Below are 17,238 nucleotides of genomic sequence, written 5' to 3' on the forward strand. Positions count from 1 at the left end.
CTATTGACAGGCCCTCACTCTGTGTGCTCGAGAAAGGAATGAAGGAGAGAGAGGAGGAGATGGAAAAGCACAGTGATGAGATATTCTGTAGCTAAAGGTAATGTGTCAGCCTATTCATTATAGAAAAAAAGCCCTATTACTAGGCTATTCAAAATCAAATACTAATTCACTGTAATTGTAGGCTAACCAGCCTACTCTGTAGCCGCCCTGCACAATCAATGAACCAACAGCATTGCCTAGGCCTATAGGTTCTCTCCCAGACATGGATAGTAATGTTGGAGCGTAGCAGAAGATAAACAGTCCATCCAGTATGCATAATAATACAGTCCACACTCAAAGGAAAATACTAGAATTTGTAATAATTTATAATATAGGCTATACCAATTATGTACCAAAGACATCTTAAGTAGTTGTTTTTTTTCTGCTGTGCATAATATGCGGTAGGCTATGTATTGTATAACGGCACAATCATTATTTGAATTCAGCATTTTTTTTTCAGGCTTGATCATATGCTCTAACAGTATGGGTGTTTTGAATGAATCATCACCTGAGAAAGTGCTGTCCATTGTGTTGTGATAGGCTTTGAAACAACATCCACCACGACAATGTTTTCCACTCAGTTTCCACCTGTAGTTGAACTTCTTTCTTCAAATGGATCGATCACAGTGAAGTGAGTTTTAAAAGCATGATACTGTTTTGATGATAAGTGTTTAATGTGATTTTAGATTACATTTTCAGGATGTCAGTGTGGTTAGAGGGACAATAGAGCGCTGAGTACTAGGCCATTAGCAACATGACGATCATTAGCGAGTTGGGTACTATTAAAACATGTCCAGAGTGCATAAGAGAAGATTACAGTGAATCGTGGAATTTTACTGCAGTCATGACTAATGACTATTGGTGTGGCGGTAATACAGTCACCGCAACAGCCCTAGTAGGGGCCAGAGACTGTTTGATGACATGGAAATGTCCCTGAAAGAGGCAGTTTGCTTTCATTGCCTAAGTAATGATGTGGCTGTATGAGTAGTTGAAGTTGTGTTCATTGTCATAGAGACAGTGAGACAGTGAATAGAGTGCTGTCTGCTCTGAGAACCAACTCACGTATAAAGACCTCCTTTATCCGTCACCCCCCAGACTAAATCTAGAAGGCAGTGCGATTGAAAGCTGATCTATTATTTGTAATCTCTGAAACCTGTAGAAGTCAGCAAACCGTTGTTCCTATGCTTTCCTGTAGGTACTGTAGTGCTGAAACAAACTAGATATTTGGTGCAGGGGTTAAACAAGCCCAGTTGGATTTCATCTTAGAGCAGTAACTCGCTGGATGTCAATGGCTCTAAAAAGAAGACTCCACCATTAGATGTCTATACGGGAACAACAGATGACCTTGAAATGTTGCCTTTCCTTGAAGTACACAAATAGACACAAAACTACAGTTGTTCCTACATCTACAGTACCAGTCAAAAGTTTGGACACACCTACTCATTTTAGGGTTTCTCTTTATTTGTACTATTTTCTACATTGTAGAATAATAGTGAAGACATCAAAACTATGAAATAACACATATGGAATCATGTAGTAACCAAAAAAGTGTTAAACAAAATATATGTTTTTTTTCTAAATATATTTCAAAGTAGCCACCCTTTGCCTTGATGACAGCTTGGCACACTCTTGGCATTTTCTCAACCAGCTGTGTGGAATGCGTTTCAATTAGCAGGTGTGCCTTGTTAAGTTAATTTGTGGAATTTCTTTTCTTCATAATGCCTTTGAGCCAATCAGTTGTGTTGTGACAAGGTAGGGGTGGTATACAGATAGCACTATTTGGTAAAAGACCAAGCCCATATTGTGGGAAGAACAGCTCAAATAAGCAAAGAGAAACGACAGTCCATCATTACTTTACTTTAAGACATGAAGATCAGTCAATCTGAAAAATTTCAAGAACTTTGAAAGTTTCTTCAAGTGCGGTTGCAAAAACCATCAAGCGCTATGATGAAACTGGCTCTCATGAGGACCGCCACAGGAAAGGAAGACCCAGAGTTACCTCTGCTGCAGAGGATAAGTTCATGAGAGTTACCAGCCTCAGAAATGTTTGCCCAAATAAATATTTCACAGAGTTCAAGTAACAGACACATCCCACCATCAACAGTTCAGAGGAGTCTGTGTGAATCAGGCCTTCATGGTCAAATGGCTGCCAAGAAACCACTATTAAAGGATGCCAACAAGAAGAAGAGACTTGCTTGTGCCAAGAAACACGAGCAATGGACATTAGACCGGTGGAAATCTGTCCTTTGGTCTGATGAGTCCAAATTTGAGATTTTTGGTTCCAACCACCATGCCTTTGTGAGGTGCAGAGTAGGTGAATAGATTATCTCTGCATGTGTGGTTCCCACAATGAAGCATGGAGGAGGTGTGATAGTGTGGGGGGGCTTTGCTGGTGACACTGTCTGTGATTTATTTTTAATTCATGGCACACTTAACCAGGATGGCTACCACAGCATTCTGCAGCGATACACCACTCCATCTGGTTTGCTCTTAGTGGGACTATCATCAGGATAATTACCAACACAACTCCAGGCTGTGTAAGGGCTATTTGACCAAGAAGGAGAGTGATGGAGTGCTGCATCAGTTGACCTGGCCTCCACAATCACCCGACCTCAACCCATTTGAGATGGTTTGGGATGAGTCTGACCACAGAGTGAAGGAAAAGCATCCAACAAGTGCTCAGCATATGTGGGAACTCCTTCAAGTCTGTTGGAAAAGCATTCCATATGAAGCTGGTTGAGAGATTGCCAAGAGTGTGCAAAGCTGTCATCAAGGCAAACGGTGGCTACTTTGAAGAATCTAAAATCTTAAATATATTTTGATTTGTTTAACACTTTTTTTGGTTACTATATGTTACTATATGTTATTTCATAGTTTTGATGTCTTCACTATTATTCTTCATTGTAGAAAATAGTAAAAATAAAGAAAAACTCTTGAATGAGTAGGTGTGTCCAAACATTTGGCTGGTACTGTATGTGCTGTGTTTGTTTGTCGTTAAATAATTGCAGGTCCTTTTTTAGGCGCATAGTCCATTGTGAAAGTATAATGTAGCTGGTACGGAATGGTTGTATTCAAATGGACTATTCTGTAGCTGTGTGTGAATATACTGATTCTCCAAGTGAACTCTCTGTGAGAGCCCCATGTTTTACTATAAATACACAGTACATGTAACGGTCGTCATAGTCGGTCTCCTCCTCAGACGAGGAGGAGCATGGATCGGACCAACACGCAGAGTGGGTAGTGCTCATGATCATTTATTAAAACGAAACTGAACACTAACATGAAACAAAATAACAAAAATGAGTACAACCGACAACAGTCCCGTGTGGCACGAATACAAACACGGAAACAAACACCCACACCACACACGTGAAACCCAGGCTGCCTAAGTATGATTCTCAATCAGGGACAACGATTGACAGCTGCCTCTGATTGAGAATCATACCAGGCCGAACACAAAATCCCAACATAGAAAATCACACATAGACAAACCCACCCAACTCACGCCCAGACCAACTAAATAAATACAAGACAAAAGAAAACAGGTCAGGAACGTGACAGTACATATGTGCTGTGCTGCTCATGGGTTAGGACAACATATGTTCTTCTGGGGAAAAATGTAAAATGACATAACATCAATTGGATCTGTGTTTGTAACTAACTAATTACCTACCCATAACTTTTCTGTAGTCCTTTACTGCAGTCAAATGACAAATTCACTTGATAGTGGCTTCATGGATGGAATGTTATTCGTAATTTTTCTTTTTTTACACGCAGAAAATCTGGTGTTTCTATGTGAAACAGTTTTGTTACATTTCAGTCATCTGTGATGTATATAAAGTGTAATATTGGGATGCAAACTCAAAATGTAATACATTTCAACTCTATATCTGACATGGTACATGTGTCTTATTTTTTTAAGCCCATAACCATGTGTGTGAGGTGTAGACTTTTGTTTCAAAGTTGATTTGTTCAAGACTACCAAGAATCACTCTGTGTGACCCTGACTAAGCCCACTGCAGTAAAATGTTAGGTTTGAAGGACATACATTTTTGTAAATATAGTGTATGTCCTCATATAGTCTGGGGTGAAAGTAAGGAGGCCCAGTACGGGGTCCCGGCAAAATACTGTAAATAGTGGGGGTACGCCGTACCAGTAAAACATGAGCCTATCACAATAATTATAACAAAATGTCAAGAAAACTGGAGGCTATTATACTACTTTTTAATATTACCGCATGTCAGAGGCATGAAAAATGTGTGAATGAACTTGAAAATGTGTGTTGTAGCCTATGCGCCAAAAATAGATGTGGTTAGATGAAAACAGACCTTTAACCAAGGCAGTGGACGCAAAAATTCTGGCCTAATGACAATCACCATATGTCTTTACACTTGTTGGTGTTTTGTGTAACAGATGTCTCTTCCATTCACCCCTGTTTGGAGGAAGGAAATATGTTGTGAGAGGTTGAACATGCAGGTAGTCTAGTAAAGGAGCCCTTTGAAGTGACTGTTTGACAATCAAATGAAAACATCATGACTGGTTGTGTTTATGCCACAATAAAAAGGTAATTCATTTTAAAAGTTAAATGACAATTCTTTACAACTAGGCCCATAGAGGTCCTATTGAATGAATAGGGATTCTATATGTAAATCGATGAATAGGCCCATTAAAAAAGTACATGCACGTAAAGGAGGTTCCATACCGGGAAGAAATGAATTCTACTTTCACCCCTGCATACAGTATCATAGACATTGTGGCCTGGTTCCAGATCTGTTTGTAGCATCTTGCCAACACCTATGGTGTTTGGCATGACAACCGCCATATGAGTTGGTTATACAGCACAAACAGATCTGGGAACGGTCTGTAAGCACTGGTTTTACATGTCAAACCAGTCTGCATGGGCATGTGAGTGTGCAGTGTGGTGTGAATCTAACATCCTCTGATCTCTTTTGCCTTTAACCTTCCTCCTTCTGCTGGGACCTGTGGATGTTGCTGCCTTTGCTAGCTTATTGTGAGTACACATCGGATTACACATCCGGTTACACATCCGGTCACACATCTGATTACACATCTGGTTACACATCCGGTCACACATCTGGTTACACATCTGGTTACATATCCGGTTACACAAGCCGGTTACACATCTGGTTACACATCCGATCACACATATGGTTACACAGCCGGTTACACATCTGGTTACACATCCAGTCACACATAAGGTTACACATCCGGTCTCACATCCAGTTACACATCCGGTCTCACATCCAGTTACACATCCGGTCTCACATCCAGTTACACATCCGGTTACACATCCAGTTACACATCCGGTCACACATCCAGTTACACATCTGGTAACACAGATGGTAACACATCCAGTCACACATCTGATTACACATCTGGTTACACATCCAGTCACACACCCGGTTACACATTCGGCCACACATCCGGTCACACATCCGGTTACACATCCAATTACACATCCGGTTACACATCTGGTTACACATCTGATTACACATCGGATTACACATCTGGTTACACATCCGGTTACACGTCAATTACACATCTGGCCAAACCATGTTCTCATCTGAATTGTTCTGCTGATACACATACTTAACTGAAAGCAATCATGTTTTGGTGTTACTAGGACATTTGCTTGGAAGATTTTGCATTATTTGAATACATACAGTATGTAAGAAATACATCATCCATATTTTCAGTGGAAGAAATACAGCCAGTTATGATTTAATACTGACAATTTGCTAATGACTGCTTGTTGTTTTGTGTGGCTCCAGGTGATTTCGCCGGGGATGGAGAATGACCACATCTTCCATATGACTGGGTCCGGTGCTGACCAGGACCCCAAGGGTGTGTTCACCATCAACAGGGTGACCGGAGAGGTGTCCGTCAGCCAAGAGCTCGACAGAGAGGCCATCAGATCCTACACGGTGAGTACATAACTCACACAGCCGAAAGAAAGACAGACATTTTGATTCCATCCCCTGATGCTTTTATGCATTCATGTACAACAAAATATGTGTAAAACGTAACATTAGAGAGATAGTAGAGGTGTTAGGGTTTCAACTACAGACTTAGATTCCAGATCTAGGCAGTGCATTTATCTGGCAGAATCTGTCTGAAAGAAAATGGACTCAAATTCTCTCATGGGTGACTTGATGCTATCAGTCACAAGTTGAAGGTTTGTGATAAAAGAGTTATAAGAAGACTGCGAGAATCTAGTTTATTGAAATGCCTCTGGGGTGTCTTCCTGACTAAAGCATTCCCTTGCAAAAGAGAGTGATTCTTTCTTCAAGTCACACACAATTGATTGTATCCCACTTGCAGTGATAGACACAAGTCTAGTTAGTTGAGTGCATGTTCGTAGATGTGACTTTGCTTTTTTAATGACTGTCAATGGAGTGTGTGGCTAAACATAAGTGTCTGGGGTGTTTGATTGGTGGTGAAGTAGAAGGAAGGAGCAGGCTTCCGAGAGAGGGGCAGAGGGAGACAGCAGGCCCAGGTGGGATTAAACCAGAGACACAGCCAAGCACTTGACATTTACATCTCTCTCCTGAGCTCTCCCCAGCTACACACAACACGCAAGCACATACAGTGCATTCGGAAAGTATTCAGACTCCTTGACTTAAAAAAAAAACAAATCCAGCCCATAAGTCTACACACAATACCCCATAATGACAAAGCACCATTTATTAAAAATAAAAAACTGAAATATCACATTTACATAAGTATTCAGACCTTTTACTCAATAGTTTGTTGAAGCACCTTTGGCAGCGATTACAGCCTTGGGTCTTTTTGGGTATGACGCTACAAGCTTTGCACACCTGTATTTGTGTATTTAAGAATGATGAAGGCCACTGTGTTCTTGGGGACCTTCAATGCTGCAGACATTTTTTGGTACCCTTCCCCAGATCTGTGCCTCGACACAATCCTGTCTCGGAGCTCTACGAACAATCCCTCGACCTCATGGATTGGTTTTTGCTCTGACATGCACTGTCAACAGTGGGACCTTATATAGACAGGTGTGTGCCTTTCCAAATCATGTCCAATCAATTGAATTTACCACAGGTGGACTCCAATCAAGTTGTAGAAACATCTCAATTTCGAGTCTCATAGCAAATGGTCTGAATACACACACACACATGTACACACAGCCTCCAATCTCAGTCCCCACTGGCAAGTATGCACACATCATTTTTTTAAATGTATTTTATTTAACCTTTATTTAACGAGGTAATTCTTTAAACCACTGCCATTTCACTTCAGTTAAATGTAGATTTTGATTAAGGAGTGTGACTGTGTCCACCTGCGTGAGTGTCTGAGGAGTTGTGTAGTTGTCTGTGTTCGATGGTTTAAGTTATGACATATCAGTGGTTTAACAGTTTGTGTCGGTGTTGACTCTTTCATTGGAAGATGCTGTTTGTATTTAGTTGCTTACGTCCATATATGGCCTGTTGCCATGACATGCTTGGTGCTGGATGTTGCACTGTTAGTCACATTAGATCCAGAGAAAACATTGCTAAAAGGATAGCATGCAATTACTCTCTCTCCCTCTTGGTCTGCTACCAATGCACTGCCCAATTGAATTCAGAAATGTGGAAATGAGTCATGGATTGATTCCCAGGAGCGGCAGCATTATGATAATCCATTGCCTCCCCTGCTCTGCTATGTTTTAGAGCCTGCCTGGCCCACTCAGAACACATTGTGTTATTGGAGCTCCACGCTAACTGCTTTATCAGTCACACAGATGCAAAGTTTGGGGCTTTCACCTGACTTTCCCTAACACACATACACACACGCAGACACACACGCAGACACAGACACACACGCAGACACACACGCAGACACACACGCAGACACACACCCACACACACGCACACACACACACACACGCACATACACGCACAACACACACACACACGCGCGCACACACACGCACACAAACACACACAGAGAAACAGAAACGGACACACACACTCTCTCTCTCTCTCTCTCTCTCTCTCTCTTTCTCTCTCTCTCTCTCTCTCTCTCTCTCTCCCCTTCCCTCTCTTTATCTCTCTCTCTCTCTCTCTCTCTCTCTCTCTCTCTCTCTCTTTCTCTCTCTCTCTCTCTCTCTCTCTCTCTCATATACACACACACCCCCACCCCCACTGGGCTATGACCTCATGCCACTCATTCATCCTCTATACAGGCTGTTTACCAGAGCCCACAACATCATTCTGTTTCCTCCTCTGTCTCTCTCTCTCTCTCTCTCTCTCAGGAGGGAGTCTCTAACAGGATGTTGTTATATATTAATCTCTGTTGTAAACAGCACCGTTGATTGTTCTAGACTGACGCATTGTATTGTTAATGGTCTGAAATGTGAGGAAGGAACCACACGCTTTCCGCTGTTATGAAACACTCAGACAATATTCAGAGGTGAGAGAAGGAGGGAGAGATACTGTATAGAAGAACAACACAGACAACAGACGACGAGGACACGGGATCAGCAACTTCCCATGATTCGTAGTTTTTAACCGCTGCACTATTATAGTTATTGTATTTGCCGTTTTCTGCAGCTTACCCAAATCATTGACTTACTGCTGTTCAGTTGCTACCACCATATACAGAAATGAAGAACAGATGTAGAATGTTATTCCTTCACAATCAAATGCACTCATACAAATAAACGCAGGCTCATGTAAACAACAACAAATGAAAACAAAAGTTTAAAGCACTGACACAGTTTGTCCATGTGATACTTCCTGTGTCAGAACATTCATCTTTCTGTCCAAGCAAGCGTGGAATTCATATCTAGCAATCTCTCACACACTCTCCTTCCTATCCTCTCTCTCTTCCCTCTCCTCTCTCTCTCTCCATCTCCTCTCTCTCCTCCCTCTCCTCTCTCTCTCTCCATCTCCTCTCTCTCCTCCCTCTCCCCTCTCTCCTCCCTCTCCTCTCTCTCTCTCCATCTCCTCTCTTCTCTCTCTCTCCATCTCCTCTCTCTCCTCCCTCTCCTCTCTCTCTCTCCATCTCCTCTCTCTCCTCCCTCTCCTCTCTCTCTCCATCTCCTCTCTCTCCTCCCTCTCCTCTCTCTCCTCTCTCTCCTCCCTCTCCTCCCTCTCCTCTCTCTCCATCTCCTCCCTCTCCTCTCTCTCTCTCCATCTCCTCTCTCTCCTCCCTCTCATCTCTCTCCCCCCTACCCCTCTCTCCTCCCTCTCCCCTCTCTCCTCCCTCTTCTCTCTCTATCCATCTCCTCCCTCTCTCCTCATCTCCTCTCTCTCCTCCCTCTCCTCTCTCTCCATCTCCTCTCTCTCTCCTCCCTCTTCTCTCTCTCCTCCCTCACCTCTCTCTCTCCATCTCCTCTCTCTCCTCCCTCTCCTCTCTCTCCTCTCTCTCCTCCCTCTCCTCCCTCTCCTCTCTCTCTCTCCAACTCCTCCCTCTCCTCTCTCTCCTCCCTCTCCATCTCCTCTCCCTCTCCTCTCTCCTCCCTCTCCCCTCTCTCCTCTCTCTCCTCCCTCTCCTCTCTCTCTCCATCTCCTCCCTCTCTCTCCATCTCCTCTCTCTCCTCCCTCTCCATCTCCTCTCTCTCTCCTCCCTCTCCTCTCTCTCCTCCCTCTCCTCTCTCTCTCCATCTCCTCTCTCTCCTCCCTCTCCTCCCTCTCCTCTCTCTCCTCCCTCTCCTCCCTCTCCTCTCTCTCTCTCCATCTCTCTCCTCCCTCTCCTCTCTCTCCTCCCTCTCCATCTCCTCTCTCTCTCCTCCCTCTCCTCTCTCTCCTCCCTCTCCTCTCTCTCCTCCCTCTCCTCCCTCTCCTCTCTCTCTCCATCTCCTCCCTCTCCTCTCTCTCCTCTCTCTCTCATCTCCTCTCTCTCCTCCCTCTCCTCCCTCTTCTCTCTCTCTCCATCTCCTCTCTCTCTCCTCCCTCTCCTCTCTCTCCTCCCTCTCCTCTCTCTCCTCTCTCTCCTCCCTCTCCTCTCTCTCCTCCCTCTCCTCCCTCTCCTCTCTCTCTCTCCAACTCCTCCCTCTCCTCTCTCTCCTTCATCTCTCTCCTCCCTCTCCTCTCTCTCTCCATCTCCTCCCTCTCTCTCCATCTCCTCTCTCTCCTCCCTCTCCTCTCTCTCCATCTCCTCTCTCTCTCCTCCCTCTCCTCTCTCTCCTCCCTCTCCTCTCTCTCTCCATCTCCTCTCTCTCCTCCCTCTCCTCCCTCTCCTCTCTCTCCTCCCTCTCCTCCCTCTCCTCTCTCTCTCCATCTCTCTCCTCCCTCTCCTCTCTCTCCTCCCTCTCCATCTCCTCTCTCTCTCCTCCCTCTCCTCTCTCTCCTCCCTCTCCTCTCTCTCCTCCCTCTCCTCTCTCTCTCCATCTCCTCCCTCTCCTCTCTCTCCTCTCTCTCTCATCTCCTCTCTCTCCTCCCTCTCCTCCCTCTCCTCTCTCTCTCTATCTCCTCTCTCTCCTCCCTCTCCTCTCTCTCTCTCCATCTCCTCTCTTTCCTCCCTCCCTCTTTCTCCTTCTCCTCTCTCTCCTCTCTCTCCTCCCTCTCCTCTCTCTCCTCCCTCTCCTCTCTCTCTCTCCATCTCTCTCCCTCTCATTCGATGGTCATGGTCTTTATAGTTCTCCTGTAAAGGCTCTATTATCATTGGGCTGGACTGCAGCCTGTCCCCATGCCCATACCCATGTCAGGCTTGGTAAATCCCCCTCAGATGGAGTCTGGCTCAGGGTAGATGACAGATGACAGTAGCCTCTCCCTCTGCTGCTGGAGACTCTGAGCTCCCAAATGCATTGGAGTGTTTTTTTAGTCTGTCTGATCCCTAGTGCAGCACAGAGCACATGAGCAGGTCACTCACTCCTGTATAGGACTTGAGAGGGATTTCATGATTACTTACAGTTGTACAGTTGGAGATGCAGCCATTTCCATAGAAACAAGACACAAAGGAAGTTGAAGAAGATAGAGGATTTAGAGAAGAAGAAAACAAGCAGAAGCTCCTGGGTATAAGGATATAAGAGAGCTGTTATCATTGGCTGAGGTGTGTAAAGGTATGAGAGAGCTGGAGGAGAGTTTAAAGGACTGGACATGCGTCTGTAGCCAGACACACAGCCAGACTCTGAGATAGAACTTGAGAAGATAACAAACACTACACACAGTTTAAAAGGTGTGTTTGAGGAAGTTTGGCTATGCATGTAGGTGTATATTTGACTGTGTGTGTCTGTATATCTGACCAGTCAATGCTCTGTTCTTTTAAAGATAGTCTGCCCTCTGTAGACCTAAACCATCTTAGGCAGCGCATTGATGTTGTTGGACAGAATCGTGTGAGTGTTTGTCTGCTTGTTGTGCATGTACTGTATGGTCAGCACACTGTGAAATAGCTTCCTGGCAACAAGGCTAACCAATTCCCTGTTATCTGAAAGGAAGGTTAACTCATAATAGTTGTTCCTCCTCACTACCAAAAGGCTGACAAAAAAGGTTTTTACAGTCTCCCAGCTGGGTTGAGACTGGCACATGAAAGCTGAGAGAATGGGGATCAGGGGACAGAGACATGCTCCCGATGCCAGATCAAATTACTGCTCTCAGATAAGACCTATTCCTCAATGCTCCCAGACGCCGCTGTAGAATGACACAATGGCAGCACAACCTCATCCCCCAGCTTACTGCAGTCTACTCAGCCTCATAGATACTGACAGCAGGGCGATGAGAGACAAGGAGGAGGAGTCACAGGAGAGAACCGAGAGAGATGGAGATGGAGAGAGAGACAGAGAGCAATATGTATATACAGTATATATATATATATATATATATATATAGAGAGAGAGAGAGAGAGAGAGAGTATGGAGTAAGAGAGAGGGAAAGAGAGCGAGGGAGAGAGAGAGAGCGAGAGATGGAAAAAGAGAGAGGGAAAAAGAGTGCGAGAGGGAAAGAGAGAGAGAAATTAGGAGTGAGTGAAGAGACAGATAATGAAAGAGAGAGAAATTCAATAATCCATCAGGAATAATATATGTTTGCTGTTGTCTCTTTGTATGAGTTAAGGTACCACACTCTTCCCGCTCTCTGTACTATTGCTGCTACAGAACATTACTGCATATTTTCCTGATGATTTATCTGACAGTGTGCTGCAGCTTGGGGTCTGACGATTTCCTCCACATAGTTCAGGAGCACAGTAGCCGTGATTTCTCCTCCCCTTCCAGCTAGTTGAGTGTAGGTTTTCTCTGTGTGGTGGTGTTGCTCTCCTGCTGTCCCCATAAGCTCAGCCACCAAAGGGGCAATATCGTTTACATTTGCCAAAAGGAATGTTTTGATCCACTGTAGGGTAGTAATGGAATCACTGTATCCAACAGCTGTTTGTTCGCCATCGATCTGCCTCCCTCCCCTCTGTGGTCCTCAGGCCCTCGACAGTTGGCACACAGCTTCAGTGGTGCAGTCTTGCTCTCTCTCTCTGCCGGGGTCTCACATGGCCTCCCATGGCCTCATCAGGGTAACTCATACCCTTCCTTACTTAATTACACACACAGTGTGTGCTCTACACCACGTCTGTGGCTCTGGAAGAAGACCAAGATAGACAAAACAAGTTGAGTTTGAACAAGTTGTGCAAACTGTATGTGTGTACGAAGCTTACATGCTTTTGTCCCACTGGGATGCTAGGGGTGTTAACCATTTATATGCTAGGGGTGTTAACCATTTATATGCTAGGGGTGTTAACCATTTATATGCTAGGGGTGTTAACCATTTATATGCTAGGGGTGTTAACCATTTATATGCTAGGGGTGTTAACCATTTATATGCTAGGGGTGTTAACCATTTATATGCTAGGGGTGTTAACCATTTATATGCTAGGGGTGTTAACCATTTATATGCTAGGGGTGTTAACCATTTATATGCTAGGGGTGTTAACCATTTATATGCTAGGGGTGTTAACCATTTATATGCTAGGGGTGTTAACCATTTATATGCTAGGGGTGTTAACCATTTATATGCTAGGGGTGTTAACCATTTATATGCTAGGGGTGTTAACCATTTATATGCTAGGGGTGTTAACCATTTATATGCTAGGGGTGTTAACCAATATAACTTTTAAAGTGGAAAACTGGAGGAGTCCAATATGTCAGTTGCACGTAGAATCAGTTATGGCTCTCATCAGGCACATATTTGTTGTACACAGTTTTTGTTGTTGTTCTTCTGAACCCACCTCCCGCAAGTTGCCGTGACATTGTCAAGTCCCCCCCCCCACCCACCCCAAGCAATACGACTGATAAATAGCTAACAACATAGCTACACAGACTATCTGAGTTAACCTTGTATCTTTATTGACCTTTTACTTCAATAGTTTGCACTGTCTCTTTGCACACTCACAGGGCCCTACACACTCACACACACTGTCACTCCAACACGCACTCACACACTCACACACTCACTCCATCACTCCATCATTTGTTCTCTCACACATAATATTCACATAAATTTGTACTGACTCCACACACCTGCACACACACTAATATGCAAGCTGCACTCACGTCGGTAGTGCTTTGAAAGGCTGGTCATGGCTCACATCAACACCATCATGCCAGAAACCCTAGACCCACTCCAATTTGCATACCGCCCCAACGGATCCACAGATGATGCAATCTCTATTGCACTCAACACTGCCCTTTCCCATCTGGACAAAAGGAACACTTATGTGAGAATGCTGTTCATTGACTATAGCTCAGCATTCAACACCATAGTGCCCTCAAAGCTCATCAATAAGCTAAGGACACTGGGACTAAACACCTCCCTCTGCAACTGGATCCTGCACTTCCTGATGGGCCGCCTCCAGGTGGTAAGGGTAGGTAACAACACATCTGCCATGCTGATTCTCAACACTGGGGCCCCTCAGGGGTGCGTGCTTAGTCCCTCCTGTACTCCCTGTTCACCCACGACTCTGTGGCCAAGCACGACTCCAACACCATCATTAAGTTAGCTGACGACACAACAGTGGTAGGCCTGATCACCGACAAGACAACAATGAGACAGCCTATAGGGAGGAGGTCAGAGACTGCCAGGACAAAAACCTCTCTCTCAATGTGAGCAAGACAAAGGAGCTGATCGTAGACTATAGAAAAAGGAGGGCCGGGCATGTCCACATTAACATCGACAGGACTGAATTGGAGCGGGTCGAGAGTTTCAAGAGCCTTGGTGTCCACATCACCAACAAATTATCATGGTCCAAACACACCAACATAGTTGTGAAGAGGGCATGACACCACCTTTTCCCCCTCAGGAGACTGAAAAGATTTGGCATTGGTCCACAGCTCATCAAAAAGTTCTACAGCAGCTCCATCGAGAGCATCCTAATCGGTTGCATCACCGCCTCTATTTCTTGAACTGCATTGTAGGTTAAGAGGTTGTAAGTAAGCATTTCATGTTGCATTTCATGTTATATGTATTTGGCGCATGTGACGAATACAATTTGATTTGATTTTGATTTGATTTGATTTTATACTGTTGCCTAGCCCCCTTACCCCTATACATATCTACCTCCATCACTCCAGTATCCCTGCCCCCTTACCCCTATACATATCTACCTCCATCACTCCAGTATCCCTGTCACCTGGCCCCTATACATATCTACCTCCATCACTCCAGTATCCCTGTCCCCTTACCCCTATACATATCTACCTCCATCACTCCAGTATCCCTGTCACCTTACCCCTATACATATCTACCTCCATCACTCCAGACTTTTTCAATATTTTCAATATTTGCTGTATGTAGTATGCTTACTTACTTACTTGCTTTATTGTGCATTTCATATTTCCTATTCTTATTTCTTGTGTGTTTTTTTCTAGTAATGCATTGTTATTGATTAATGCATTGCTGGGTTTAGAGATGGCAAGAAATGCATTTCACTGTACCAGTATCCAAACATGCATGGATTGAGATGCGGTCACTGCTCGAGTGTGTGTAGCTACTAGCTACATAGTTTCCATATCAACAGTATTGCCACAGCAGCATATTATTTGATTTACACTTGCTCACTAGCAGATTTACATCAATCATCAATCATCAACATCATCGATCAGCTGATAGCCCACACTATCAGGGTTTTATTTTGTCATTTTGAGCACCTGCCTCCTCGTTATGTTCCGGTCATTACTAATTACGCTCACTAATAGTTCTGATCCCAGTAGCCGTTAAATGTTCCAAATTCTAACCCAAAGTGCTGAACCAGCCGTTCACTCCTCCCTCTCCTTATGTGTGTCTGAGGCCTGCAGCAGTCAGGGACACACAGTAAAGTAGCACTCTGTCCCCATGATCACTTAGAATGAGGGAAAAGCACCCGACACAGCAGTCTGCAGACTGGGACTACTCTGTCTTGTTATGGATGGTCAACTCCTGAAAAAAATTGGGACAATATTCACCTTTTTTATAGTGCCCACTGGTGCTTGGGGTTTAGCTCTAGTGACATTCTTTATGGCTTTCTCCACTCATAGCTTATGGATGGTGTGGAAATAAAACATGAAATATTCAGAGGTAGATTAAAATCTCCATTACCCTAAAGAGAGCTTAAAGGCAAATGGGTCTAGGACTGGAGGTCTCCTCTCTTTCTGGTTTTAGAGCTAGTTTTAGCTTCAGCCACAGACCTACTGTAGCACTGTGGTTCTGGTCTTCTCTCCGACCTCAGAGGAAGGGTTAACTGTAGATCAAACTGATGTGTTCTGTTTACTCACTGGCTTCTAATCAATTCAGAACACCCAGACAACAGCGGCTCATTCATACCATGTCGTGTTTTGATGTGGAATTAAACTGTTTCATTCTGCCTTTAGTGACTTTGTCAATACATCAGTGTTACAGTGTAATGTCAGCCAAGGTTGGGCAGGGGATGACAGTATTGAATAACTCCCCCTCCCATCCCTGGCCTTTAATGATGATTGATTAACATTCGCCGGGTAATGTTGTGCATTCTTACAAGGTCACTTTATATCACCATATTAATGATACAGCCTGAAAATATGAAATCAGTGTATGCGATTATATGATATACTGTACAAATGCAACAGATGCTTGTTATTTCTGTCTGTGTACTAGACGAATCACATTCAGAGTAAAATATCAGAAGTCTTGTGGTGTTCAGAGGTCAGTCCCACTGAGATGTAGAATCAGATTAACACCTGCATATTTGACGCAGTAACAAAGCAATCAATATAATAAATATTTGCCTGTGAACAATCTCTGGAACTTTGGCGACTAATAAGTCTTTTTTTAAACCTCCCACTTTGGGCTGGATGTGTCAATGTGTAGTTCATACATGCATAATCTGTGGGCCCCCTAGCAATATGGGTTCTAGCCAATGAGCTCGCCATTTGAGTGAGAGAGAGAAAGAGAGCGATGGTGTAGTGCACAAGTCTGCACATATGGGATGAAATACACCATTTTCAGGAACCACTTTTGGCTCGTGAACGCTACTTTCAGAACTACTGGCTAAAATGTATACAAAAATAACTTGAGAATCTCTTTAACCCAGAAGTAAAATCAAGCATGATTTGGTCAGCTGCGTGATTAACTTCTGTGTTCATACATGTTTGAAATGAAGAGTTCCAGCAAACACGAAGTCTCCACCCTTGCAAAAATAAACTCTCAGCCAAAGAACCCCCCACCCCCCCCACCCACCTTCCAATCCATGTGGGCGCACGTGCGAAGCAGTTTAAGCACTGCCTTCGCCCATTCCGGATACTAATAACCAATGAAGAAATCTAAAAACTGTCCCGGCAGTTTCTTCGATCTACACGCAGAATCTGTCCGCGGGAGATTAGCCTGTGAATGTTAAGAACATGGCTCAACGGACTGGGCAACATGTTCACTCGGATTTAATGTGGAACATTATTTTCTAATTAAGTTCAATTAGAGTGAAAAATAATGTTAATGAGATGGAAATGGAAAGGAACAGAGAGAGAAAGATAGAGAGATGAAAAGAGGGAAGGGAAGAGAGAGTGAGAGAGAAAGACACATAGAGGGAAGGGAAGAGAGAGAGACATAGAGGGAAGGGAAGAGAGAGAGAGAGAGATACATAGAGGGAAGGGAAGAGAGAGAGAGACATAGAGGGAAGAGAGAGAGAGAGAGATACATAGAGGGAAGGGAAGAGAGAGAGAGACATAGAGGGAAGAGAGAGAGAGAGAGCGACAGAGGGAAGGGAAGAGAGAGAGAGACAGAGGGAAGGGAAGAGAAGAGAGAGAGAGAG

The 17,238-nt window shown here is 44.1% G+C and overlaps 1 protein-coding gene across 1 annotated transcript in view; it reads left to right on the forward strand.

Moving 5' to 3' along the window:
* Positions 1–17,238, forward strand: part of cdh13 (cadherin 13, H-cadherin (heart)) — a 570,143-nt gene that overhangs the window by 258,702 nt on the left and 294,203 nt on the right. Inside the window, exon 5 of the mRNA XM_055934321.1 lies at positions 5,832–5,984. Coding sequence (XP_055790296.1) covers positions 5,832–5,984 — 153 coding nt within the window. The remainder of the gene's footprint in view (positions 1–5,831; positions 5,985–17,238) is intronic.

The sequence above is a fragment of the Salvelinus fontinalis genome, chromosome 9, assembly GCF_029448725.1.
Source record: "Salvelinus fontinalis isolate EN_2023a chromosome 9, ASM2944872v1, whole genome shotgun sequence".
Classification (NCBI taxonomy): Eukaryota; Metazoa; Chordata; class Actinopteri; order Salmoniformes; family Salmonidae; genus Salvelinus; species Salvelinus fontinalis.